This window comes from Falco rusticolus, chromosome 8, assembly GCF_015220075.1.
Source record: "Falco rusticolus isolate bFalRus1 chromosome 8, bFalRus1.pri, whole genome shotgun sequence".
NCBI classification, from domain to species: Eukaryota; Metazoa; Chordata; class Aves; order Falconiformes; family Falconidae; genus Falco; species Falco rusticolus.
The window spans coordinates 39,410,583-39,435,622 of record NC_051194.1 but is presented as its reverse complement, the minus strand read 5'-3'; the positions used below and the strand labels follow the sequence as shown (position 1 = coordinate 39,435,622).

Below are 25,040 nucleotides of genomic sequence, written 5' to 3'. Positions count from 1 at the left end.
GTTTTGGGGGGAGGCGAGGGGAGCGGAGCGGGGCTGGACTTGGAGCACGACGTGCAGCTGGGGAGAGAGGGAAGAGAAGAAAGAGGGAGAAGGAGCGAGAGGAGGGAGGGGAGTGGTGGAAAAAGCTGCCCGGGACCCCCTTCCTCCCTAGGGCCGGGGCCGGCGCTCCCGGGCTCCCAAGCCCCCGGACGCCCCGGGGGTGTGGAGGGGAGCGGGGGGGGCAGCGGGACCCCTCTGCGCCCCTCCATCGCCGGGGTCCCGCTTGCGGGGAGCGAAACCCTTCGGCTCTCCCCCTCCTTCCCTCCCCTCCCACCTCCCTCCCTCCCTCCCTCCTTCCTTCCTTCCTTCTCTAGGCTTGGCCCGGGGAGGGAGGGGGGCTCTGCCTGCAGTCTGTCTTCACGCCTGCCCGCCCGGGCGACGCCGGGCTCCCGCCTGCCCCCCCCGGCCCCTCTGGCCGCCCCCGGCCGCCCCCCGCGCCCCCGGGGCCAGGTGAGGCTGCGCTGCCGTCCCTTTCGGATGTAGGCAGCCGAGACCCCGGATGGATTTCGGGAGCGTCATGAACCAGGTACGGGCAGGCTGCGAGGGCACGGGGGTTCGCAGCCCCCCCGCGCAGGGGGGTGCTGCGAGGGGTGGCATCTCATCGGGGGGCGGGGGCCACGCGTGACATCCGAGCGGTGATGGGGTGCTGCGTGGCTGGGGGAGTGCTGCCCGCCCCGTATTGGGGGGTCCCCAGTTGTCGGTCCCCAGAGGGGGTCTGGCGGTGCGGGGGGGGCTTGGGGGGGACAATGCGGTGCTCGCAGGGAGGAGGATTTGGGGAGGGGGTGAGGGCCGGCTTGCTGCCGGCTGGGAGCGGCGCCGGGGGGCCGTGACCCCCGTGCCCACCTCCCCGCCTCGCCGGGGCGGTGACCCGCGGCGTGCCCCGGGAAGGGGGGGGCAGAACACAGGCGCTGGGGTTTGCGTCCCCTCCGAAGTGCGTAGGGACCTGTCCCTGGGGAGCGGGGGCTGCGCGGGAAAGCGGGGTCCTGCCCCGGCACCCCGCTCCCGCCCCGCGGTCGGGTGGGCGATGCCGGGCGGGTGCCTGTCACCCCGGGGCGGGGGACACGGGAGGGGCAGTCCCTTGGCTGGGAGCTGTGGCAGCACATGGGTTAACCCCCCTCCCCTGTCCCGCCGCGGGACCGGCAATGGTTAAACCCCGGGTTAATGAGTGGCGAGGAGTCCGGCAGCCCCGGCGGGTGCCACCCCCCCCGGCAGGGACCCACGGCCCCTCCGCGCCGCCGGGCCCGCAGAGGGTTAAATCCGGCAGGGCAGGTCCCGGCGCAGATGTTTTTGGGCTGTGCTCCTGGGAGAGGAAACGGCCAAGCGAGGCATCAGCCCTCTTGGTTTTAAGGGGAAAACAAGAAAAAAAAGGGAACTGCTCCGTTCCCGGGGCGCCTGATCCCGCTCGGCGTCGGGGTCAGCCACCGGTGCGGGACCGGTGACCGCGGTGTGGGTGCTGGCGGGCAGCGGGCAGGGACAAGGGGGTGACAGTGGCAGCACCGCCCCGGGTCCTCGGACAGTGCTGGGGGTGGCATCTGCTGCGTGAGGAGTTCGGTGGTGCTTGGGGGGCCCCCAAGCAGGCACCCCTGTCCCTACAGCATGGTGGCACTGGGAGGGCTGCGTGCATCCTGCCTGCAGTCCGTAGCCATCCCTGGGGGTGACACCCCCGAGGAAAGCGGGTCAGGAGAAAATGAGCCCCCAGCCCATGCCTTCTCTAATGAAGCTTCTCTGTTAGCAGTGCCGCTGGCCGCTGTTTCAGGAAGGGCAGGGCTCCTGCTGCCCCGCGGGGCTGCTGCTTCCCCCCAGGCTGGGCACTGCGCCTTGGGGCTGTGCCACTCCCTGTCCCCGCTTTTGGGGTCCCAAGCCAAGAGGTCTGTTTGCACCCTGACCTGTTTTGGGGGGCCTGTGGAGCAGAGCTGTGCCCTGCCCTGGGCCACCCTCCTGCTTGCTTTGCCACTGTCCCGTGCCCAGCCTCGTGCAGCCCATCTCCAGTGCATCCCATCACAGTGCCGGCAGCCCTGGGTCAGCGCGGGAGCCGCCCCGCTGGGTGTTGGGGGGCAGGGAGAGCAGCCCCACAGCTCTATCTCTGCTTCCCCCTTCTGTTCTGTGCTGTTCCCCCTGACAGATGGGGGACACTGGTTTTGGGGTGCTGCTCAGCAGTTCACTTTCACTGCAGCAGATCCAGCTCCGTCCCATGGGGTGGGGACACAGCACTGACCTCAGTCTCCATCTGTTCAGGGCTTTCCCCCATGAGGGGAGCCCCCAGTTTCAGTGCTGGGGGGCACACACCCCCTGGGGCAGCCAGGGCTTGTTCTGGTGCCTTGACCACACAGGAGATGAGTCACAGCCCCATGGGCACTGTGAGTGACCCGATGCCCTGGGGCAGCCCAGAGCCTGCGGCAGAGCCTCTGCTCTCAGGGATGGGGCTCGCCTGGCGCCCCCCAGCATGGCCAAGGGCAGAGGGGGCCTGTGGGGCAGGGTCCCGCACAGGGCTCCCGCAGGGCGCAGCCAGCCTGCCCGCTCGCCGGCCCTGTGCCAGCCAGCCCAGGTCGGAATCCATTTACTGACCAGTCTCCCATAGGAGAATCTGTGCCCTGGCCAATCCTGTGCTGGGATCGCTGCTCTGACCAATCCTGCGTGAGAATCAGTGCTCTGACCAATCCCATGTCAGAATCCATGTATTGACCAATCCCATGGGAGAATCTATGCACTGATTAATCACATTTAGGAACCCATGTGCTGGCCAGTCCTGTGTGAGAATCCATGTGCTGACCAATCTCAGGTGAGAATCCAGTTGCTGCCCAATCCCATGTAAGAATCCATGCACTGACCAATCACATGTAAGAACCTGGGCATGGACCAATCCCGGTGAAGCCCCCTGCAGCAGACCCTGTCCCAGCCAATCCCAGTGTCACTCTGCTCCCAGCCAATCCCTGAGGCAGAAGATGCTCCCTGGCCAATGGCCTATTTGGGGCAGGGGGACCTCCGTGCCCTCCCTGGGGCAGGCAGGGTACCGTGACCCCGTGTGCTCCCTGGGGGCAGGGTGGTTGTGGGGTCCCTGTGGGACCAGGGTGAGGGTTGTCCCCACTGTGGGGTCGCAGCAGCCATGGGTGGGTGCCGGTGGCAGGGCATGGCCAGGGCTGTGGGGCTAGCGCCAGGCAGGCGCTGACCCGTGGGGCTGGATCCAGACCCGCTGCCTGCAGATGTTGCCTTTTTTAGGCACTGGAGCACAGCACATCCCTGCCTGTGGCCGGCCCCGTGCCGAGCCAGTGCTCACTGGCAGAGCGGGCCAGCCCCTGTACTGGGTGTGTGGTGGCACCTCTGTCCCCTTCCTGAGCCCCGAAACTCCTTTTCCCCCTAAACAGGCCCAGGGATGCTGTCTTCTCCCCCTTCCCCTAGTAGGCACTTGGCAATCTTGGGGCTGATTGCTCAAACTCCCCTGGAGCTGGGACCTGCCCTTATTTGGGTTGAAACCAAGGTTATTTTGGTGCTGCTGCCTCCATTGCAACCCCTTGGAACTTCCCTGCGCATTGCCTTTGCTGTCCTGTGCTGTGTCCCAGTGCCAGGGCTGCTGGCCTGGCCAGCTGTGGGCTGCTGGGGGCCCTCACCCTCCTGGCTATGCCGTGGGTCCTGGGATGCATCAAGGTGCCAGTGGTGGCCCCCAGGGCAGGGTGGGGTGGCTGGTGTCCCCCATGGTATCTCAGCCCTGATCTGCAGGGCTGGGTGCACCAGGTAACCTCTATTCTGTCTCTGCTGCTGCCTTCCTGGCGGGGACGGGCCATGAGGCGGCTCCCTGGGGACATACCAGGGACGGGACACACACACACACGGGGAGACAGAGGGGATGGGGTCTGTCACAGCTTGGGGGACATCCCTGCCGTGGTGGTGGCTCTTTGCTGTGCAGTACCCTCCCCAGGTACCATCAGCATCTCTTGGGCAATGCAGGGATGTGGCAGCCTGGTGGCCTCTGCCTTGGCTTGGGTGCTTCCCAGCATCCTGGCACAGAGGGGATGGCACGGTGACAGTCCCTGGCCCAGCTGCGAGGCGGTCCGGGGATGCTCAGAGGGAAGCCTGGGAGTGGCAAGACCTCTGTGCCCCAGCATCAGCCTAGCCTGACTCACCCTGAGCTGCTGGCCGAGCTGCTGGCCAAGCCGCTCCCCTGCCCTTCGGCACAGCCGCCAGTTACCGCCGCCTGAGAGGAGAACCCCCAAAAGCAGCAGAACCCCTGTGCACTGGTGGGGGCAGAGAGGGGCTGCATGGTGCAGGGGTGCTGCCTGCTCCCCAGGACCCCCGTGCCAGGGGGCTGGGGCTCTATGTGGCTGCCCCGTGCTTTGCATGCTCGGGCTGTGCTGGGCAGGGTGGAGCTGGGGCAAGGGGGGAGAGGGTGTGGATGGAAACATGCTGTCCTCCTGCCGGGGACTTGTTGCATAAACAGATTTACTAGAGCTGTGTGAAATCTGAGGGCAGGAGCAGGCAGCACGTGGTGTTGGTCAGGGGGAACGTGCCCCCTGTGCTGGGCGGGGGGGTGGCTGGAGGGGCCCTCTCTGAGCCTGAACCCTGTAGTCCCTTATAGTTAGCTGTGGGGAAGGATGCTGCAGCTGGTCCCGCCAGGGAGGGGCAAACAGGGGTGCTGGAGAGGGGAAAACCTTCCCTGGTGTCCCCAACTTGCTGGCCCAAACAAGTCCCTTTAAAGTGCTTTCTACTGTGGGGTGCCAGAGCAGGGCTCCTGCTCTGCCCCACATCATGGCTAAGAAGGGGTTTGGCAGGACTTGGTGGCTGCAGCAGGGCTGGAGGGGCTGGCAGGCAGGGGAAGGGCTCTGGGGCCAGCTGGGAGGTTGCTGTGGCCCATGGCTGTCCTTGAGACCCCCTCCCTGCCTGGGGCAGGGTCTCAGGGTGAGCAGAGCCATGGGGTGCGTGGGGAGGTGATGACGCAGCCTTGGCTGGGATGTGGATGACACAAAGTTCAGGTGACCTTGCTAGGGAGGAAGAGGTCCTCCATGGGGTGATGTGGGACCCCATGAGGTTCCCCGTGGGGTGACGTGGGCTGGGCTGGTATCAATGCCACCCCAGAGTCATCCTGCAGGATGCCAATCTGGCCACTGAGTCACCATCCTCTTTCACAGCCACGTTTCCATCCTGCAGGGTGGTTTGGGTAGGGGACCCCCTCCCTGGGGGCTGGAGAGAGGAGGGTGCCTTCCTCCCCTCTTTTGGGGTCCAAATCCCTTCTGGGTAGGGAGGCCAGGAGGGCTGTGCCTGCCTGATGTGGGCTTGCTGCCAGGGGTCCAGGATGCTGGGGGTGTCCCTTTTGGCAGCAAGTCTCTGACTCTGACCACGCCAGCTGGGCTGGCTTGCTGGCCTTTCAGTGCCTGGCTATGGGAAGCAGGCGTGCCTGGGGTCCATGGGAGCGCCAGGGTGGCTAATGCTGCGTCTGTTCCCGGCATCGTAAGGGTCAGCACTGGCCCGGATATTGGCCGGCTCGGGAATGTTTATCGGAGCTCCTGGGGAAGGGAAAAACAAAAACCACCGCCGAAAGGAAGGGATATGCGTCAGAGATGGGCCCGTGTCGTCCACCGGCAGCCGGGCAGGCCATGCTGTGGGCTGTGGGCCAGCACTCGCCCGGCTCTGGCAGCCTGGCTGGGGGGACCCCTGCGTTCCCCCAGCCCACCCTGTGCCCAGCTCTGTGCCGACCTAGCCCGCTGCTGAACTGAAGGGCCCCTCCATGGAGGTTTGTCTCCCCCCAGCCCTGCTGGCATCCCATGGGCTGGGGCTACAACCCGCGGGGAAGCTCTGCCTGGAGCAGGACCTGATGATGCCCTTGAGCACCTCCGTAGCTGCAGGGTTTGTTTTGCTGAGGGAGGAGGAGGGAGAGGAAGGCTTTAGGAGGAGGGGAGATGCAAGAGAAGAAGGCTCTGGGGTGTCTCATTCCCAGTATGTGGTGGATGTTTGCATTCTTCTGGCCTTGCTCAGTGCTTGTGAACTGGTGCTGAAGTCCCGGAGGGGACCTGGGCTGCAGAGGCTGGTCCCTGAGCTGCAGCTGGTAGGCTTTAGCGGAGGAGGGCTCCCATGCGCTACTCTGCCCTGGGGCAGTGTGGTCAGGGGCTGTCAGGAGTTTGCCAGCCAGCAAGGGTTTGCCAGCCAGGTGTTTACTTCTGGGCTTGGACATCTCGAGGGTATCGAGTTTCTCTAGGTATGGTGACAGCTCGCTATAAGAGAGCAAGCCCATCACTGCTTTCCAGGGGAAGACTGCTGGGAGTGCCCAACCCTTTAGGAGACATCAGAGAGTCCCCACCACTTGTGGCCATGGAACCTTGTTTCCTGGGAAACTGATGTTGCTGCTTGGCAAAACCCGGGTCTCAAGGCAGCGGTTTGCAGGATGTGGCTGCTGGGAAGGATGGGGCTGCAACCTGGGGGGCCGGGTGGGCGGGCAGGGGGCCGTGGGGGGCTGGTAGGGTGGGCGGCAGCCCTGCTGCGCCTCGTTCCTCACATTCCTGGGCAGGGCTGCCGGGCAGCAGGGTCGTGGCAGTGGGAGCTTGGCGGCAGGAATGCAAACACCGGTGTGGGGGGGAGAAGAAAGGCTGCTGTGTCTGCCGTGGTGAAGCAAAGCCTGGACCAGGGGTGTGCAGGTCCCGCTTACTTTCCCACCCCTCCCTGCACTGGGGAACGTGGGGGTCCCTGAGGGCAGAAGTGGCGGCAGCCCCTGGGGGTTGCCACAGTCCTGTGTGGGGTGAAGCTCTCACCAGTCCCATGGGGCAGAAGGGATGTTCCTGCACCCATGAGTCAGGGGCTCAGCTTCCCTAGGAAGGAGTCTGTTGCCTGAGACAGGGTTCTTCCCTCTTCTTCTTGAACCCAGTGTGTGTGTGAGCCAAAGTTTAGAGAGGGATGGAAGCTGAAAACAGTGTTATGTGCCTTCAGTCCTTGTAAAACTGCTTTTCTGGGATGAGAGAGTGCCATACAGCCTGGGATGGTGTCTCCTGTGGATGGGAGGAGCAGTACTGGGTGAGCACAAGCCCACGTTAGACATCAGAATCTGCTAGGACAGGGAGATGCAACCACAGGCACCCCGGTTTTCTCCTTTCTCCAGCTGAAGGAGCTTTCATAGCCTGCAAACCTCCAGGTGCTGACTGCAGAGGAGGGCTGGGTATGGACCCTACCTGTCTGTGGGACTGGTGTGTCCCATGGTGGGGGAGCTGCACATCTCCCTCTGTCACTGGCGTCGGGAGTGGGGGTTGAGTGGGGGCTGGGGACCCTCAGTTGAGCATCCCATGGGGAGGAGCTTGGTGGTGTGCAGGGCACGGTGCAGCATAGTACTGCACGGCCCTTGCTGGCCCCGTCCGTAGCGGCTCACTGCCGGAGAACATTCCAGGGAGGCTGGCGCAGGGCCAGCGCCGCGGGGCAGGGAAAGGGGCCTTTTATGGAAGCATTTCTGCATTAGAATAAAATCATAATAATAATGTGCAGGGGAAGGGAGCGGGAGGAGGAACAACAACAATCCCTGAAGAAAACAGGGAGGCAGGATGGGAACTGGCCGGTGGCTCGGGAGGGGGCAGGCACTGGGCATCACCCTGTGAGGACCAGGATGGGGTGGGACCCAGGTGCTCCGAGTGGGGTGCTTGGGACAAATCCTGCTTTTTATAGCCCAGGGCAGGGGAGTCTTGAGCAGCATGGGGAGGTGTCCCTGTGCTGCCATGGTGGAGGACCGAGCCTTGAGTTGTTTTTGGTATGTTGGCTCAATCCTGGGACCAGGCAGGAGATGGCTGGCTGGGGATCACTGCTCCTGGGGACACGGGGGGCATTTGGAGGGGACAGAGTGCCCTGAATCACACCCTCCTGCTACTGCCGGCATCTCTGGGCCAGTGTGGGGTTGGGGCGGCTGTTCCTGCTGCCCCCGGCACCAGCAAACAGGGCGCTGCCTCTCCCACCCTGGCGTGCTGCTGCTTCCTGGGCGGACTGGGGTGCACACAAAACCCAAGGTTAATTGTCAGTAATTGCCGCTGGTAATTAAGGTAACAATAGCTGGGCTGTTCAGCTGGCGGCTGCAGGAGCGCTCACGAGGCCGTGCTGGGGTTTGTTCCAGGAGCTGCTCTTGGCACCAGGCAGCTGCCCTGTGCCGTGCCCGCTGTGCCCACCCAGGGCTGGGGCTGCCCGGGATCCCTGGCTGAGTCTGAATGACACGGCCGCCATGGCCCTGAGCCCGCTCCTGTTACCAGGGAGCCCAGCCTTGACCTTGGGATGCTGCCTGTGTTCCTGCCCAGAGTGGCAGGGCCACGGGTCACGAGTGCCCCTGTCACTCCCTTGGGTGGGCACTGGGTTTGCTCGTGGTAGGGGTGTGGATGCGGCAACCCAGCCCCTTCCCATGCCCCTTGCTGGCCTGGGGGCTGCAGAGACTAAACCTGGCCCTCTTCTGCTTTCTTGCAGGCTGTGACCCCCTGCTCCCCTGCTGTCAACTATGAGCTGGTAAGTGAGCCCTCGCCGTGAGCCATGGGTGTCAGGCAGGGCTCTGAGTGCACTAGGTGGGACCAGACACCCTGTTCTCTACTGGATGTGGGGCTTTCTCTGCCTGGGGGCTTCAGGGTTTTAGTCCTCTTCCCCCAAAACCACAGGGGTCCTGTGCTGGGGACAATGGCACTCTCCATTTTGGTGCTGTGCCCCCCAGCGTGGCTGGCTGCAGGGCATCCCATGTCTGAGCAGCATGAGTTGGGGAAGCTCAGCCATCACAGGATTTCTGGAGCTGGAGCTTTCAAGAAAGAGGGGCTTGCAGGGCTGCTGGGAGGGACAGGCAGGTGGGACGTGACCAGCCTGGGTGCTGGGGTCCCCCGGCGCCAAGGGCTTCCCCTCCCTGGCCAAAGCTGGGGCGGTTTCTTGCACGCCCGGAGATGACTCTACCAGATGTGCCTTTGGCTCAAGGCTGTGCATTTGCAGCCCTTGTTGTTGTCACCCTCTTCTTTTGTCCCACCTGGGGACCTTTAATGAGCAGCTGGGGCCAGGGCGATGCACAGCCCTGCCCACCCTGTCCTCTCTGGATACCGGGAAAACAGCTGGGTGCCCCATCTCTGTTCACGCCATCCTGGGGAGGCTGGGCACAGGGGTGCTGGGTGGGCAGCCCTGCTCTCTTGCTGTGCTGCTCCAGCTGGGCCACAGCAGGGCTCTGGGCATGGCAGGGCACTGGGATGGCACTGGGAAGCAGGACCATGCCTGGGGCAGAGGTTTGGGAACCGTGGCACAGCGGTGGCCACCAGACAGCATCTTGCCAGCAGAGCAGCCCTGCTGCGCCATCCCCAGCCTGGCTGTGCCCATGGCAGTGGGCAGAGTGGGCACGTGGTGGCAGGGAGGCTGGCATTGCCCGGGGCCAGCGCAGCTGCCTTTCCTTCTTGCTCCAGACGTGTGCCAAGGCTTGCTGGGGCAGGCGCTGGGGAGAGGAGGCCCTGGCAGGTTTTCAGCTCTGGGTTTGGCAGCGTGGCAGTGCTGGGGTGGCTGTGCCCTATACAGGAGCCCTGGGCTGGGCACCCCATAGCCGGGCAGGGGGCTCACCTATAAAGTGGGTTTAGGGGATGGCCCCCTGCTAGCTCATGGGGTCAGTGCATGAGCCTGAGCGAGCGAGGGGATGGGGTGAGAGCAGCGTGTGCTGCCCGCCCCAGGGCCCCGCAGTGGTTATCTGACCCAAGTTTAATCTCTGCCTGCACCCCCCACCCCTGCCAGCCTCCTCGGGCACTTATCACCAGCAAAAACGTGTTGATTTAGAGCTGGGACCGTTACTGCGGCTTTAGGAGGAAATTGAAAGGGGTTTGCCCTGTCCTATGGCTGGAAATGGCAGGCCTGGCCTTGCTGCCAGGACCGGAGCAGCCCAGTCTCGGGGGTCCCATCAGTCCCCCTGGTCTCAAGACCCCCAAAGGCCACCCAACTGGGTCCCTTTGCCATGCCACCCCCAGGGATCCCAACCAGCTGTCCCTTGGCAGAGACATCAGTACCCTGCTCCGTATATTTGGGGTCTGGACACTCTTCCTACTCCAGGAAGTTAATTCCTGTCCCCAACCCCATTTCAAAGCTCTCCGTGGACTCCAGTGGCATGTCACCAAATTCGCCCCTTTTTGGAGCATCTTGAATCCCCACTCCGCTCCCACTGGGGTCCTTCACTGGCCCTGTGGCGTCAGGTTTTTCTCTGGGAGCTGGGCTTGCTGGTGGCTGGCGGCCAGGCTGGGTGTGGGGCTGTGCTGGGCTCGCCCTGTTGTTTACCTCCTGGCTGTGAGGTCTGACCATGGAGGATCCATATGGGATCCCAGAGGTGTTGGGGGCACCAGGTGCCTGTCATAGGGTGGGTGCAAGGTTTGGCCAAGCACTCCCCATCTATGGCAGCAGTCCAGTTTGGGGGTTGACTGCTGGGAGGCAGGACTGCAGCATCCTTGGTACCCAAGCATTGCCCCGCCTCTGTGCTTGGGTTTCGAGGGATTCCCGACCTTTAGGAAGAGTGGACATGTTGGCAGGCAGGGAAGGAAACGGGACTGTGGCGCATTTCCTAGGAAGGGCCAGAAATAGTCAGGGGGGAACTTTTGACCCCGGTCCCTGCTATGTGTGTGTGTTTCTCTCTCACTATTTTTCTCCTTCTGTCTCGCTTGCCTTTTTCTCACCTTCCCCTTCCTTCTGATTGCCTGTCTGCAGCCATCACCGGGGGAGAGCATCACGAAGCAGGTAGATGCCTTGGTAAGTGCTACCAGTTGAGGCTGATCTCTGCTTAGAGACTGCGGGGGGGTCACTTGTGCCTGTCCCATTGCTGCAAGCACCGCCCCCCCAGCCAAAATCCCTCAGCCTGGGATGCCCTTGTGGTCCCCCAACATCCCTGGGATCCGCCAGCCCTCCCTCCCTGCCAGTCAAGGTGATGGTGGCCATGCCACAGGCCAGGTGAGGTGCCCAGGATCAGTGGCAGAGGCAGTGGCACAGCCCAGCGGGGAGGGGGCTGGGGCTTTTGCTGCAAAGCCGTCTTTCCTGTCTCAAAGCTGGGGATATGTTATTTAATCTGTGGACATGAAATTGCTAAGACAGTGTAGACAAACGCATTGCCAAAGTCAACGTGGATGGCTTCCCCCTGCCCGCAGCTAGTTTGCTGGCCTCCCTGCGTGCTGGGGCTAGGACCCAAGGGATGGAGGCAGAGTGGTTCCCACAAGGAAGAGGGTGAAAACCTTCCTCACCTGGGAGCTGGCTTTGCCCCATCCTTTTGGTTGTCCAGGCCATGTTTCCAGCCTCTCTTCAAACTGCAGGAAGAGCATACACAGCTAGAAAAATCCAGTGAGACAGTCAGGAGCCCCTTTTGCCAGCTTTGCTCTCTTTTGTGGAAGTTTCCTGGTATTTCTGCAGGCTCTCTTGTGCCTCGCATCACCGTTTCCAAGCAGAAGGGAATTGCAGGTTTTGGATGCTGCCCAGAGCCTGGGGACACTCTTGAGCCAGCCTGGGGCTGGGAGGCAGATGCTCAATGGGGCTGGCAGGGGCGTCTTCAACCCAGCGTGGTGGGGACCACATGCTGGCTGGACTGGGACATACTGGTTTGGCTGAGATCTCTGCTCCAGAGGGGACCTTTGCAGGGTTGCCCAGACTGGTAGCGGGCAGAAGTGTTTAATAATGTGAGCGCTTGCTCCTATCAGCTGATCGTGGGCTGACTCTTCCTTGTGCAGGGGTTGGCAGCAGAGACAGCAGCGTGGCTGCGGTTAGATCGGTGGCGGGCAGCAGGGCAGAGCCGAAGGGCTCCTGTGGGGGCGGGGGACACTGAAGGGCCCTGGCTGCAGGCACCCGCTCCCCGGGGCTGGGAGGCTGCCAGGAATGGAGACACCATGCTGTGGAAATGGATTAACAAGGGTCTTGCTGCCATCAAGGTATGGAGAAGAGGGAGGGAGAGGAGCTGTGGTGTCCCTGCCTTGCTCACATTCTGTGCCTCAGTTTCTCCGTGTGGGAGAGGGGGGTGAGTCCTGGTTGCCCCGTGTCAGCTCCTCTGTTGGGCAAGGCTGCAGTGGAGGCTGCTGCGACTGGGTGAGGTGACAGGGGCTAATGGGGCTCCCCTGGCAGGCAGGTGTGGGTGGGGGACCCCAGACCTCTTCTGCTACAAAAGTTTGGGGCCGAGCAGAGCCTGCGGTGCGGATCCCATCTCAGTCACTGGTCGGTAAGGCAGGGACAAGCCCATAGTCAGGGTCAAGCTTGCTCCATGCACCCTGGCTTTGCCCAGGAAAGGTCGTACCTCTCTTTTTGCTGTGTTTTAACTCCTTTCCCGCAGCGATGCTGGGGGGTTTCTGGGGTGAGCGAGCAATTTGGGGCCCTGGGAGGGGATTGTTACTGCTGCCTGAGCACCCCTGGGCACTCGGGCAGGGCTGCCACCTCCCAGAGTGGCTTCAGCTGGGAGGGGAGACCGTTGTCCCCGGCCTCGCAGGCTGCCGAGCCTGGCTCCGCTCTGCCGGGCAGCCTGACCTTGAAAAGGGGACGTGAGGCTGATGGAGGGTGACGCCAGCTGCCTGCGGGAGCAGCCCTGGGACCATGCAGAGTAGGAGATGGCAGGCGAAGGGTGCCGGGGAAGGCTCTACCACCTCATCTTGTCACCTCCAGTGTGTGGGTTGTTTGCTGGATGCTGCAGCCCTGAGAAGGGTGGCAGCAGGTCTCACAGCTCCGGGGACAAAAGGGGCATCCTGGGAGCCAGCTGTGGGCACATCTCTTGTTGCTGGATCCTTCCAGGGGCTTGGGACATGCTGCCTGTGCGAGATGAGTTTTTAAATGACTCCTGCTTATTAGCTGGAGATACTAAAACTAATGAGGTGTGAGTGTGTTTTTCCTTAGCGGTTTTTTTTGGAAACCCTGCTTTGTTTTTCGGCTGAGGTCATGAAGTCACTGAGCAAACCGGCTGCAGATGAAATTCTCGAGGCCGGAGAACATGCATAAATAGAAGTTTCCTGCTCCGAGAGCTCAAACATTTCCTCCTGGCGTTCGGCTCTGCAGAGCTGGGGCCAAAGCAAACCGTCGTGCCTGGCTGGCTCCTCACCGCTGCTCAGGCAGCAAACCTGCCCCTGCTTTGGGCAGGGCCAAAGCCGCTCTGTCCTTCTAGGTGTGTGCCCACAGCCTGGCTGAAACCAAGGGACTTGTGACATGCCTGAGACTGTCCCCCAACCCATGACATCCTCCTCAAAGCTCCTCTGGGACCCTGTGCCGAGGCACTGGCCCTGCAGTTCCCAAGGTGGCAGATCCCAGCTGTGCTGGAGTTATGAGAGCTGGGTTTTACTTGTGGCCATGGTGGGAGGACGATGGCATCATCGAGGTGTTTGGTGCCACCGGAATGCTTAGTGGGTAGGATTTGGAGACAGTGATATTTTGGAGGTGTTACAGTGTGTGGTGCAGTGTGGTGGGAGTGGGATGCTCTAGCAGCACCATCGCACCTGGCTTTAGCAGGACCTCTGTGTTGGCTGTGGGCTGGGTCAGAGCAGTAACTTGCTTTCCCTCTTTGGTTCCCTAGGATGCCACAAAATCCCCGAGGAGTGGGCAGTCACGCCGCAAAACATCCAGGTAAATGCCTCAGTTTCCCCTTCTGGTGACCATAGCTGCCCTCCCTGAAACTCACTCACCCTGCCAATGTAGATGTGCTACATCTGGGAGACATTCCCAGTGGAGAAGACACAGGGGTTATGACCCACTACCCCCGGCTTGGGGTCCCCAATACACCCAAATGGGGCTGGGAACGGGGGAAAGTCTGCAGGCAGCCTTGCCGCTGCATCCCCATGTGTCCCAGCCTGCCTTGCTTAACCTCAGGGGCTGTGCAAGGTGGGGAAGGGTCACAGCATCCCCTCCCCATGCTGTGTCCTGACAGCAGTCTCTTCCTTAACCCAGGAGCATGAGCCTTGCCACAGCCATGGAGAGCAGCTGTGAGCTGGACCTGGTGTACATCACGGAGCGGATCATTGCCGTCTCCTACCCCAGCACGGCCGAGGAGCAGAGCTTCTGCAGCAACCTTCGTGAAGTGGCCCACATGCTGAAGTCCAAGCATGGGGACAATTATGTGGTGAGGGATGTGGCCCAGTACCCACCAGGCTGGGGAAGGGGCTGGGGTGCTCAGGCCCTGGGGCTGGTGCCCTGCAGGGGAGGGGTGCTGCATCCTTGCCTCTGGCTGGGCTTGACTGTGGTGATGGGCGTCTTTGCATCAAAATTGATGGATTTTTTTCCTTCCTTGAAGCTTTCCAGTCCGTTTTGGACCTCCTGGGAGTTTTTGACCATTGCATTGCCCTGTGGCAAGACATTACTTAGGTTAATGTGTCCAGGGAAGCCTGTCATGGGGTGATTTGTGGGGGCTTTATGCTAAGGAAGAGGTGAGAGGTGGCAGCGAGGGAGGAAAATGACCCATTACCCTGTCTTTTCTCTTCCCTGAAGCTTTTCAACCTCTCTGAGCGGAGAAATGATATCAGCAAACTTCACCCAAAGGTGGGCCACAGTTGTGGGTTGCAGAGGGGCTCAGGGCTGTCTGCGGGACCAGCTCCTTGCTGCAAGCTGTTTTGGGGAGGAACAGCCACCCTTTCTATCCCACCCAGATGGTGGAGGAGCAGAGGGGGGAAAGCCCAGAGGAAAGCACCGGGACTTCCCAGTGAATTGTGGGGTCTCAGCTTAAAACACTCCCCCAGTCCCCAGCCCAAACCTAGCTGTTGGGGCCTCTTGGAGACCTCCCTAAGGTGTCATCCCCATCCCTGTGACTGTGGGGGAGCCCTGGGCAGCTGAGCCAAGTGACCTGGAGTGGGCTGAGATCTGGGACCCCAATGCCCTTTCCAGGGCAGGGGTCTGGGCAGTGGGATGCAGGGTTGGGGAGAGGCTGGGAGAGGTATGTCTGGGCAAAATGGTGGTGCCCACACTGGGTATGTGCCCTAGGCTTTGCACACTGGCAGGCTGGGGACTACAGAGGGGGCAGAGCCCAGCATGATGTGACCCCTGGCTGTTCCCCCTGCCCAGGTGCTGGATTTTGGGTGGCCTGACCTGCACACTCCAGCACTGGAGAAGATCTGCAGCATTTGCAAAGCCATGGACACGTGGCTGAACGCGGCGGCACACAACGTGGTGGTGCTGCACAACAAGGTGGGCTGCACCCTGGGGCACACAGTGATGGGGGGCTGGGCAGGGCTGTGGGGCTGCAGGGACAGGGCTTAGAGATGTAGGGAATGTGGTGGTTTGTGGCCTGGGGTGTGGGTAAGTGTCAGCATGTGTGTGCCTGTAAGAACCGGTGTATATGTGTGTGGGGGTTAGGGACTGGCTGTGCCCGGGTGCCTGCAGACACTGCTACCCCTGTGACACCCCTTCTGCTGTGTACCCACAGGGGAACCGTGGCCGGCTGGGGGTGGTGGTGGCTGCCTACATGCACTACAGCAACATCTCAGCCAGGTGAGAGGGACATGTGGTCCTGGGTTGGCCCTGGAGCACACTGCCGACCTCCATCGTGGCAGTGCTGGGGTGCTGGTGCTAATGCTTTCCTTCAATCTCACCTGCCCTTTTGTCCCCACAGTGCTGACCAGGCTCTGGACAGATTTGCCATGAAGCGCTTCTACGAGGACAAGGTGGTGCCGGTGGGACAGCCATCCCAGAAGAGGTGGGTCCTGGCACGTGTTTAGAGGTTGGGTTTTGACCCTGTGGCCCCAGTGGTTGGATGCAGGGGGCCAAGGTGGGTGCTTTGCTGTGGGTCCTGCCCCTGAGCTGCCTGTCTGCCCTCCAGGTACATCCATTACTTCAGTGGGCTCCTCTCTGGCAGCATCAAGATGAACAACAAGCCTCTCTTCCTCCATCATGTCATCATGCACGGCATCCCCAACTTTGAGTCGAAAGGCGGTAGGTGCCCCCACACCTCCCCCAGCCTGGTCCCACACTCACACCCCTGCTCCGTGCTGCCTGGCCAGGCTTGCTCTCCGTGGGGGATATTTTCCGCAGTTACCTCAGCAATCTGAATTTCTCTTTCCTTCTCAGGGACTGTGCACTCTTATTAGCAGGGTGCTACTCTTTCCCACAGTGATGCCCTCGGGGAGCTGCCCCCCCACCTCTGGGCCCTAACCTGAGCTGCAGAGTGGCAAGGCTTTTTCCGATGGCTTTTGGGAGGATGGCACCAGATTGGGGTTGGGGTTTGGGATGCGGTACCACACCTGGTGCCGGAACCCAGAAGTGGTTCCTTGCTCAGGGACCATCATCTCACCTCTGTTCCCAGCCTAGCAATTACCCCAGGTCTTACAGGAGCCAAGCTGCACTACAGGGTCTTTCCCTCTTTCCCACCCCATCTAGAGCATCCCTTTTTGCCCATCCCAGATGTTGCCCGTGGCCGGTGTGGGGAGTGGCTGTTTGCCTTGGCTCCTTCCCTGTTTGGATTTCTCCCCCGTGACTAATCCCTGCCCTGGCCCCTCCGCCCTGCCGGCTAACAGCAGTGCGCCTTCTCTCCCTGCCTTGATGTCTTCCAGGTTGTCGGCCCTTCCTGAAAATCTACCAGGCCATGCAGCCCGTCTACACCTCGGGGATCTAGTAACTATCTCCTCACCATGGGGCTTTTGTCTTCCCCAGCACGGGGGGCTTGGCAAGTGGAGAGAGATGGAGAGGGTCAAGGCCAAGACCCCAGCGGTCCCCTGCCCTGTGCTTAGTCTGTTTGGGGTCCAGGGAACTGAAAAAAAAGGGGCTTCCTTTTCCTTGGAGGTGGTAACTGGCTATACTGGGCCGTACTGGGCCCTTCTGCTGGGAGGGCTGTAGTGACTCTGTGTATCAGCAGAGGGAGCCTGGGGCTGCGCAGAGCCTGGGGCTGGGTGTCCCTGGAGGGAGCGAGAACTGGGGTGGGGACACCTCCCTGGGAGATGGAGGCGTTTCTCCTCTCCCTGCCCAAAGAGCTGCTCCTCTTACCAGAGATTAGTCTTAAAAACGCTCTTTCTTTGCCCAGAAAAAGTTTCCCCCCATTTTAACCACCCCACGGTTTACCCAACACCATTTTCAGACACTGTTCCCAGGAGCAGGCAATGGTGAAGGCAAGGCAGGAGCCAATTTCTCCAGCTGCCCAGATGCTCTGCTGGGGCCATATCCCAGTCTGGGACCAATCCTGGCTCCCCTGGAGGGAACAGAGCCCTTTGTTTCAGGGATATTCCCACTTCACCCTCCTGAACCAGAATCTCCCTTCCCTACAGCTGGGCATCCCTGTTAGCTGAGATTTAGTGCCGACTCAGCTTTACCTTTCAGCTTTTAATAGATTGTTTATGGGATGCCAGTAATAAACTCCAGGTTTATGTTGCCTGTGAAATCCCCACTCCTTTCTTCACTCATCCCCTGCTGCCAGTGCCACCACCCAAAGGCAGCCCCTTGGCGCCCTGGGGAGGGGAGGGCTTCCATCAGGGAAATAGAGGCAGGGATGAGAGCCTTCCCTGAGAGCCCTCCCTCCATGTCCTGTGCCCCTCTCGACTCGTGGTAGCCGGGCAGATGGCTGACAGCCCAGCCTCAGCACTCCGACCCTGGTCAAACCCACCCACCCACCCACCCAGCATTTTTAGCACCCTCATTGAGCTGTGCCTCAGTTTCCCCTTCCTGTCCTCCTCTCCCAGGGAATGGGTGCCCCTTGGGTTGTTAGATGGGACCCCCCTCTGTCGCCAAGAGGGCTGACTCTGGGCTTTGCACCTTTCCTGGCTGGGTTTGGGTGGAAGGACTGGTTGAGGTGGTGCTGGGACCTCTGGGGAAGCTCTGCACCACAGCTTACATCCTCCTGCCATCCCTCTCTGCAGCAATGTGCAAGGAGACAGCCAGACGGGCATCTGCATCACCATTGAACCTGGCTTGCTTCTCAAGGGTGATATCTTGGTAAGGAGCCTCGGCTCAGCCCCCTGCACAGGGAGCAGCCAGGGGTTGGGTGGTCCTCGTGCCTCGGGACCCTCTGGTTCCTCTTTGCTCAGCTCTGGGAGCTCGTCCTGATAGCCTGTCCCCACTCCCCTCTGCAGCTGAAGTGTTACCACAAGAAATTTCGCAGCCCAACCCGTGATGTGATTTTCCGCGTGCAGTTCCACACATGCGCTGTGCATGACCTTGATGTCGTCTTTGGCAAGGAGGACCTGGATGAGGCCTTCAGAGGTAGCCGCCCCACCACCTCCTCATTCCAAACTCCCTCCTCCTCCCACCCCTCTGATGCTGCTCCCATCAGAGGACATCTGGGCACCCACCCCAAATCCGCCCCTGACAAAGCAGGGCACCCCTTCTCCATTGGCAGGGTGTGGTGCTACTCAGGGACCGGTGGCAGCATCATCCCCTTCACTGCCAAAACTGGTATTGATGTGGAAGGGCTGCCTCAGGGTTGGTTTGGGGGCTGAGATGCACTGCTGCATGCTGGGATGTCCTCTACCAGCTCTCAGCCTTGAGTTGGCCTGCAGGCCTGTTTGGGGTTGCTATCTGGGTGCTGTTGGGAGGATGGATGGAGACGGTCCCTTTGCTCTGCTCTCTCCCTGGCAGATGAGCGCTTCCCTGAGTACGGGAAGGTGGAGTTTGTGTTCTCCTATGGCCCTGAGAAGATCCAAGGTATGGCTGATATACTGCTGCGTGATTCGGAGCTGGATGCTCGTTCCTTTCCCACTCCCCAGCTCTATCCCTTGCTGCCTTCCTTGCAGCCTTCCCTTGTCCCATTTGCAGTCCCTTTGTCACCAGGGTGGGATGAGGGGTCCAGGCAATGATGCTGACCTAGGGGCACCCATGGGTGCCCTATCGCTTTCGCTCTCTTCCCCAGGAGGCTGCTCTCTGCAACGCTTGCTGGCCTGGGAGAGAGCGAGGGGGTGCTTGGAAACACAGGACCCCCTGCCCAAAAAGCACAGACCTAGTCACACTTGCTGTCTGCCTGTCCCTAGGCAATTCCAAAAGCCCCAGCCAGCTTTGCATGTCTTATTTGTGGGTCTTGGTGTACATCCCATAACGATCCATCTCTCTTGGTGGTCCTGTTCCTACCTGACACTCCTGCCTTGCCCTACAACTGCTGCCCTTTTCCCCTTGCCTGCACCTTCCCTCCATCTTCTCCCCCTGTCCCACCCATGGTGGCTCCATCATCACCCTGACTGACTGTCCTGCCTCTTCCCAGGCATGGAACACCTGGAGAATGGGCCCAGCGTTTCTGTGGACTATAACACATCTGATCCGCTCATCCGGTGGGACTCCTACGAGAACTTCAACATTCAGCGTGAGGACAATGCAGAGGGTACCTGGGCTGAGCCACCCCTGCCCGGCAAGAACCTGGAGAAAGGTTAGGGCTCACGGGCGGTTGTGGCCAGTGTCCCCATGGGAAACCCGTGCCCCCGCCCTGAGGGAAGGGGATGCTGATGTGCAGCAGAGCTGTAGGTGAATGGCTGCTGCTGGGAGGAGCATGCCCACAGGATGGGAGAGGACGATCCTGGTGGACTTCCCCTCCTGCTGTGGTGCCAGGGAGCACAGGCTCTTTTTTTGCTGCTTTTGCTCTCAAAGCCCTTTTTGCACAGAGCAGGTTCCAGCCCTGGTTTATGTCTCAGAGCTTTGGGAAACCCAAACCTCAGGTCTGTTGGGAGCAGGACCTAACGGATCTCCCAGGTCCTTTTTCACAGTGCAAGCATGGCAGGACATAGCTGTGCCTCAGTTTCCCCTGGGGGATGAGGATGCCTCACTGGCCCTGGAGGGTCTGCACCATTGCTTGAAGCTGAGAAAAGCCCCTTGAGCACCCATCCGGATGCAGCAAATCGGCCACTCTCACCCGCTTGGCAGGAACAGGCAGTACTTTTATGTCAAAGGGTGGTGGGCCCCTGTCCCGGCAGTGAAGCCACCTGTGGCTGAGCAGATGCCTGAGCTTTCCTGGCCTGGTCCGGACAGGCATCCCAGTAGTGAGGACAGCTGCGATCCCCGATGTCCCTGAAGGTCACCGGCTGCTCTGAGGGAGAGCTGTGGGCAGCTGGGCTTGCTGGGGAGGGTGGGGTCTCTGGGTCTCTGGGGTGGGTGAGGGGGTCTCTGTTCACAGTGAGGACTTGGGGCTAGACCCCAGGTGGCTGTGTGGCACTGGCACGGGCACCTGCCTTGGCACAGGGCAGTAAACAGGCAGCTGGTGACACATGGGCTCAGCTATGCAGCAGGGAGCTGTGGGTCCAGCCCAAGGGGAGGGGACATGTGTCCCCACCGTGAGCTCAGACCATGACTCTGCCCCTGCCCCGAGCTGGCAGGACAGGCTGGCAGTCCCCTTCTGCATGTAGAGACCTGAGTGCCTGTGTGTTCCCCTCTGGCCCCCAGGGCAGAGCTGCCGCACTCCCAGCCCCTTGCAGGGCTGCAGAGGTACCCCAGGGGTCCTCTTCATTGCCTCCTGGGGGTCTTGGCAGGTGTCAGGGCTCCAGAGGTCCCTCCATGCGCTGCCTGGGCTGTCCTCCTTGGAGGGATGGTGGTGATGGGGAATGAGGGCACCTTGGATTTGCAGACACTGCACCAGTTTGGGGATGAGCTGGGACTGCCAGAGGATGAAGTGGCAGACGGGAGGCTGCCCTCTGAGCCATGCCAGCACAGGCAGCTGCAAGACAGCCCATCTATTGGGGTCTCCCCTGGCTGCCCCATGGGGCACCTTGAGCAGTGGTGGAGAGAGCCAGCACGGGCTCAGGGGGCTTTCATCTTCCTCCCTCTCTGTCGGCACTTTTCCTTTTCTCCAGCCTGTTCCAGGCTGGGATGGGGACCCTGGTGCCTGGCTGTGCGAGGGGGGTCCCTGTTTGTGGTTGTTCTCGCCTTATTTGGTCAGGGAATTGCACGCCACATTTTTGGCACCACCAGGCGCGAGCGAGCGGCAGCCGGGGGCGGAGGGGGGTGAGGCTGGCACCAGCACCCACGCCGGGGTGGGATCAGCCGCTGCTCCTCATCCCTGCCATTGCCTGTCCCGGCTGCTCCGCGAAGGCTCCCTGCAGACTGGCGCCGCAGACCGGGCCGTCGGGATCGGGATCGCCTGCCAAACGGTGGGTCCCCCCTGCGCCGCGTCTCTGCTGGTTGCAGCTGCTCTCAGTGGAGGTGGATGCCCTTTCTCCGGCAGCTTTGTCTCAGTGTGGGGCACACATATGGGCTGGGGGGGTGCCTGATGGAGTGGAATGACCCTGTGGGACCCCAAACCTGGATGAGCAGGTGGATGGCTGGGCATGGTCCTGTCCTCGTGTTCCCCTTGCCTCTGTTGTCCCTATCCATGGGGGCTTGGGAAAGGGGAAACTGAGTTGCAGCAGGTTTGCCACCTGACCGAGCTCACCCAAGCCAGGGGGCATGAGAGGGGGATCTGAACCCCCACATCTTGCTCTCTGGCTGAGGGTACCCAGAAGACGGGGGTTGTTCTGCGAACCACCCCCAAGGCCAAGGCTGGTCCCGTCAGGAAGCTCACCCACCCGCCTTACCCAGGCAGGGTCCCTGCTGTCTGCCAAGCTCAGGCTGCTCCATGGTCCTTAGTAAGAGTGGGGTGTTCTGGGATACCTCCACAGCCCTGTCTCACTGCTCATCATCCATCCCCACGTGGAGTGGGGGAGGCAAGCAGCTCTCCAATGCTCTCCATTGTCCTTCTTGGAGGTTGCTTTGGAGTTGGTGCTGTCTGTGTGGTAGGTTCCTGCTGCAGTCCCCATAGCCATCTGTTGGGTGAGAGGGTGTTTGAGGGCTGAAGGGTGGTGATGAGGCACTTCTTCCTTTGGCTGTTTTTGAGGTTCAGATGTCCTTTATCCAGGGTGTTCAGCTTTGTCAGCACTGTGGTGGCTCTTCTTGGGGGGCTAGGCTACCTCCAGGGAGGCAGGAAGGGAAGAGACCTGTGGCTGGATGCGGCACTGCTGGGTTTTGAGCTGGTTGGAGGGTTGCTGTAGAGAAATTTTTGGGGTACTGCAGAGGCGGGTGGGCAAGTCTGGATGGGGAACATCTATGGCCCGGTTTGGTTTTTCCTAGAAAAACAATACTGGTGGAGATCAGAGTGCTGGGGCCGGCATGGAGCGGGTGGAGGGGTTGTCCCCAGGGACTGGATATGTGACCGTGGCCAGGGGACACCAGCCTCTGCTATCCTGGTGTGGTGTGAGACAAATGGGTGCCCAACACAGGAGCTCCCTGTAATGACCTGCCCTTGGACCCACTGTGGCTGGTCCTGCCACACCCAACATCCATCCCCACTCCTCACCTCCCAGCTCTGTACCATCCCAGTCCCCACCGCAGGCTGGCCCTGCCCGCCATCCCTTCTTACCGGGGCTGGAAGTGGGGTCGCTGGGGCCTGGCCAAATCCAACATCTGCAGGAGACTTGCTAAATCCCCACCTGAGTCATGGTTCTGGCGCAGGGCGTCCCTGCAGCTCAGGCCCGCGCACAGGGCAGGGCTGGCTGGGGTGGGGCGTGGGATGAGCATCCCACCCCTTTGGGGATGGGAGGTCACAGCAGAGCCTGAACCCCATGTGGCAAAAGTTGGGGGGTTCCAGAGCCTCCCAGATCTAGCTGGATGCTGATCCTGCACCTTTCCATGGGGAGGCAAGACCCTAGATGGGGTTGCTGTCACCCTTTGTCCCCCAGGAGGGTGGGCATCTTGTGGGGTACATCCTTCTTAGTGGGGTCAAATCCTGCCCCACTTATCTAGGGCTGATGCTGCCCAGGAGGGTGAGCCAGGCTGTGCAGAGGCGGAGAGCCAAATGGGCCAGGCCAGAGCTGTTAAATCCATTGCTGGAGCTGCCGGCGGGCTGCTGCTCCCCCCGCCGTGGCTGGATCCGTCTCCTGGCTGGGCTCTGCAGGGAGGGGAGCCGCTGGCTCTCCTCTCGCCTTCGCCAGCTGACTAAAGCTGAAAGAATCTGCTTCCCCCTCCCCATCCCGCCCCTCTCCATCGCTCTCCACTCCAGCCGCGGCAAGGTAAAGGCTTGGTGGAGCGCGCATTTTGGGGGGCAGTGGGGACCTGGCTGGGCTACATGGGGATCCATAAGGAGTGTTCTTCCCCTTGCTTCTGGTAATTCCCCATGGGAGAAATGCTGGAGCATCTACGGGTTTGGCTAGACATTTCGGCTGGAGGGTGGCTGCTCCCAGGGCAGAGTCTGTCCTCTGACCTGGTATTTGGGGTTGTGATGTAGCAGGGTGATGGGATTTGGTCCCATTGGGACTGGGAACCAGGCAGGGCTAAGATGCAGGGAGAGAGGGGTGGGCTGGTGGAAGCTCAGTCCCTTCTCTTCCCCCTTTAAACTGTCCTTAAAGTCAAAACCTGCTGGAGTGCGTGTGTGGGACTGGGGCTGTCCCCGGGCAGCCTTGCTGGAGCGGGGAGCTCTTGGCCTGCCCTCATGCAGACTGCCTGCAGCTGTGCAATTGGGGCAAAAAATTAGAAGTCAGAGAAGCAAGCAAACTTCAGAGGTTTTGGGAGGATGCTGACTTGGTGTGCACCGCCATGTGGGAGCAGACGAGGTTGTGAGTCAGTGGGCTGGCTAGAAGTGCTGCTCTCATCCCCTGCCGTCATCTGTGGGGATGTGGGAAACGCACGATTTGGGGGATTAGAGTGGAGGGAGCCTCGCATTTTGCCGATTACACTGAATCAATCGAGGAGTGGAGGCTTGAGCACAGGTTCAAGCAGGGGCCCGAACGTGGGGTGGACTCACTGTTACCTGGACCAGCGAATTGACAGCACCATCCCAGCACAGGTTTTGCCTGGGAATGGAGCAGCATGAGGGCAGGCAGCTCCAGGGCGGGTGGAGTCTGTGCTGTGCCTCCTGCCATGGGACAGGGCGGCATGTGCCATCCTGAAACCAGTGCTGGTGCATCCACGCTGTGCCATGGTGCTGGGTGGGCAGCGAGGGGGGGTTGTGAAAACAGGTTGGGTTTGGCACTGGAAGGGTCGGTGGCTTGGCCACAGCAGATTTCCACTCCTCTTCGGCTGCGTATTTATTTAAGATGGAGAAACTCAAGTCTCCAGCAAGACATTTGGGTTTGCAGACCCGGCTGGGTTACAGCATCATCATGTGTGGCCCGAAAGGACATCCTCACCCCGAATGTGTCACCGCTTTTGGGGGACAGGTGTGATGCGTGCACTCAGGAGCTGAGCAAGGCTGGGGGTCTGGAGCTGGGGGGGTCGTCCAGTGGGGTGATGCTCAGCACGCGGTGCGGGGTGAGTGGGCTGTCCAGCTTGTCGGTCCGTCCGTCTGTCTGTCGTGCCTAGGAAACAGTTAACCCGGCGCAGCCCTGCCTGTGGAGGAAGTAGTTAATATGCATCGCTAGGAGCTGTCTGTCTGGCTGTCCTCCCTCCACGGCTGTCCCGGCACCTCGCTGGGGTTAACCCGGGCGGGGGCTTAGGCTGGGGCGGCCCCCCGCCGCCTTGCTGCTTCTGCCCTTCCCCTCCCACTAGTCCCTGTGTGGTCTGGGGCGGAGGGGAGCACAGCCGTACCTCCAGCCTCCAGCCCATCTCCTGCCTCTGCCGCCTTCCTCTCCTCCATCCTCCCCTCCGGCACCCGGTGCCCCGGGGGTACCCCGCATCCGAGCCCCTCCGGCGCCCCGCAGCCCTCGGGGTGCCCCTCTCGCTGGCCCCGTGGGACATGGCGCTGGCGAGGGAGTAGCTCCCTTTGCCAGAGGGAAAGCAAATCGAAAGGGACAAACGCCAACCAAAGCCAGCTCCGGGCCGTCGGCTCCTGTCCTGGACGGATACACGGAGCCGGCTGCGGACGCCGTTTGAGCTGCCACCGCAGCGGGTCCCCTGGAAGGCTCTGGGGCTGGAAGGGGCAAAGGAAAGGGATATTGGCTGCCCGCTTGTTCTCTTCACCTGGGATCTTTTCTTCCCGGTCCCCTTTGGTAAGTCCTGACTTTGCTTTTATTTGAGCCAGAGGGGATGAGGGTAAGGGCTGGGGGTGGGTGGGGAATTCATGGCTGTGGTGACTCACAGCTCAGGGGCTGGGGTTACTTCTTGCCATCATATTTGGGCACAGGATAAAACCAGAGCTGGGAAGGGGGCTGAGCTCTTCCCCATGGGACTCAGCCCTCATCCTTCACTCTACAAAGGGTCCTGGGACCCCAGGATCTTCCCTGCCAGCTGATGCTCCAGAGATG

At 61.3% G+C, this 25,040-nt stretch overlaps 1 protein-coding gene across 4 annotated transcripts in view; it reads left to right on the top strand.

The window, feature by feature from the left end:
- The first annotated feature begins 422 nt into the window (after positions 1 to 422).
- The window catches only part of TNS1 (tensin 1), a 54,932-nt gene continuing 30,314 nt past the window's right edge, over positions 423 to 25,040 (top strand). For 2 of the 4 annotated variants that reach the window (XM_037397395.1, XM_037397394.1), the window contains exons 1-15: positions 423 to 565; positions 8,452 to 8,490; positions 10,690 to 10,731; positions 13,514 to 13,563; positions 13,885 to 14,056; positions 14,422 to 14,472; positions 14,992 to 15,114; positions 15,353 to 15,417; positions 15,539 to 15,622; positions 15,746 to 15,858; positions 16,476 to 16,536; positions 17,772 to 17,847; positions 17,985 to 18,114; positions 18,490 to 18,555; positions 19,106 to 19,267. In XM_037397395.1, coding sequence (XP_037253292.1) covers positions 539 to 565; positions 8,452 to 8,490; positions 10,690 to 10,731; positions 13,514 to 13,563; positions 13,885 to 14,056; positions 14,422 to 14,472; positions 14,992 to 15,114; positions 15,353 to 15,417; positions 15,539 to 15,622; positions 15,746 to 15,858; positions 16,476 to 16,536; positions 17,772 to 17,847; positions 17,985 to 18,114; positions 18,490 to 18,555; positions 19,106 to 19,267 — 1,261 coding nt within the window. In that variant the 5' untranslated portion in view covers positions 423 to 538. The remainder of the gene's footprint in view (positions 566 to 8,451; positions 8,491 to 10,689; positions 10,732 to 13,513; positions 13,564 to 13,884; positions 14,057 to 14,421; positions 14,473 to 14,991; positions 15,115 to 15,352; positions 15,418 to 15,538; positions 15,623 to 15,745; positions 15,859 to 16,475; positions 16,537 to 17,771; positions 17,848 to 17,984; positions 18,115 to 18,489; positions 18,556 to 19,105; positions 19,268 to 25,040) is intronic. The other 2 variants (XM_037397397.1, XM_037397396.1) reach the window with 2 other exon arrangements.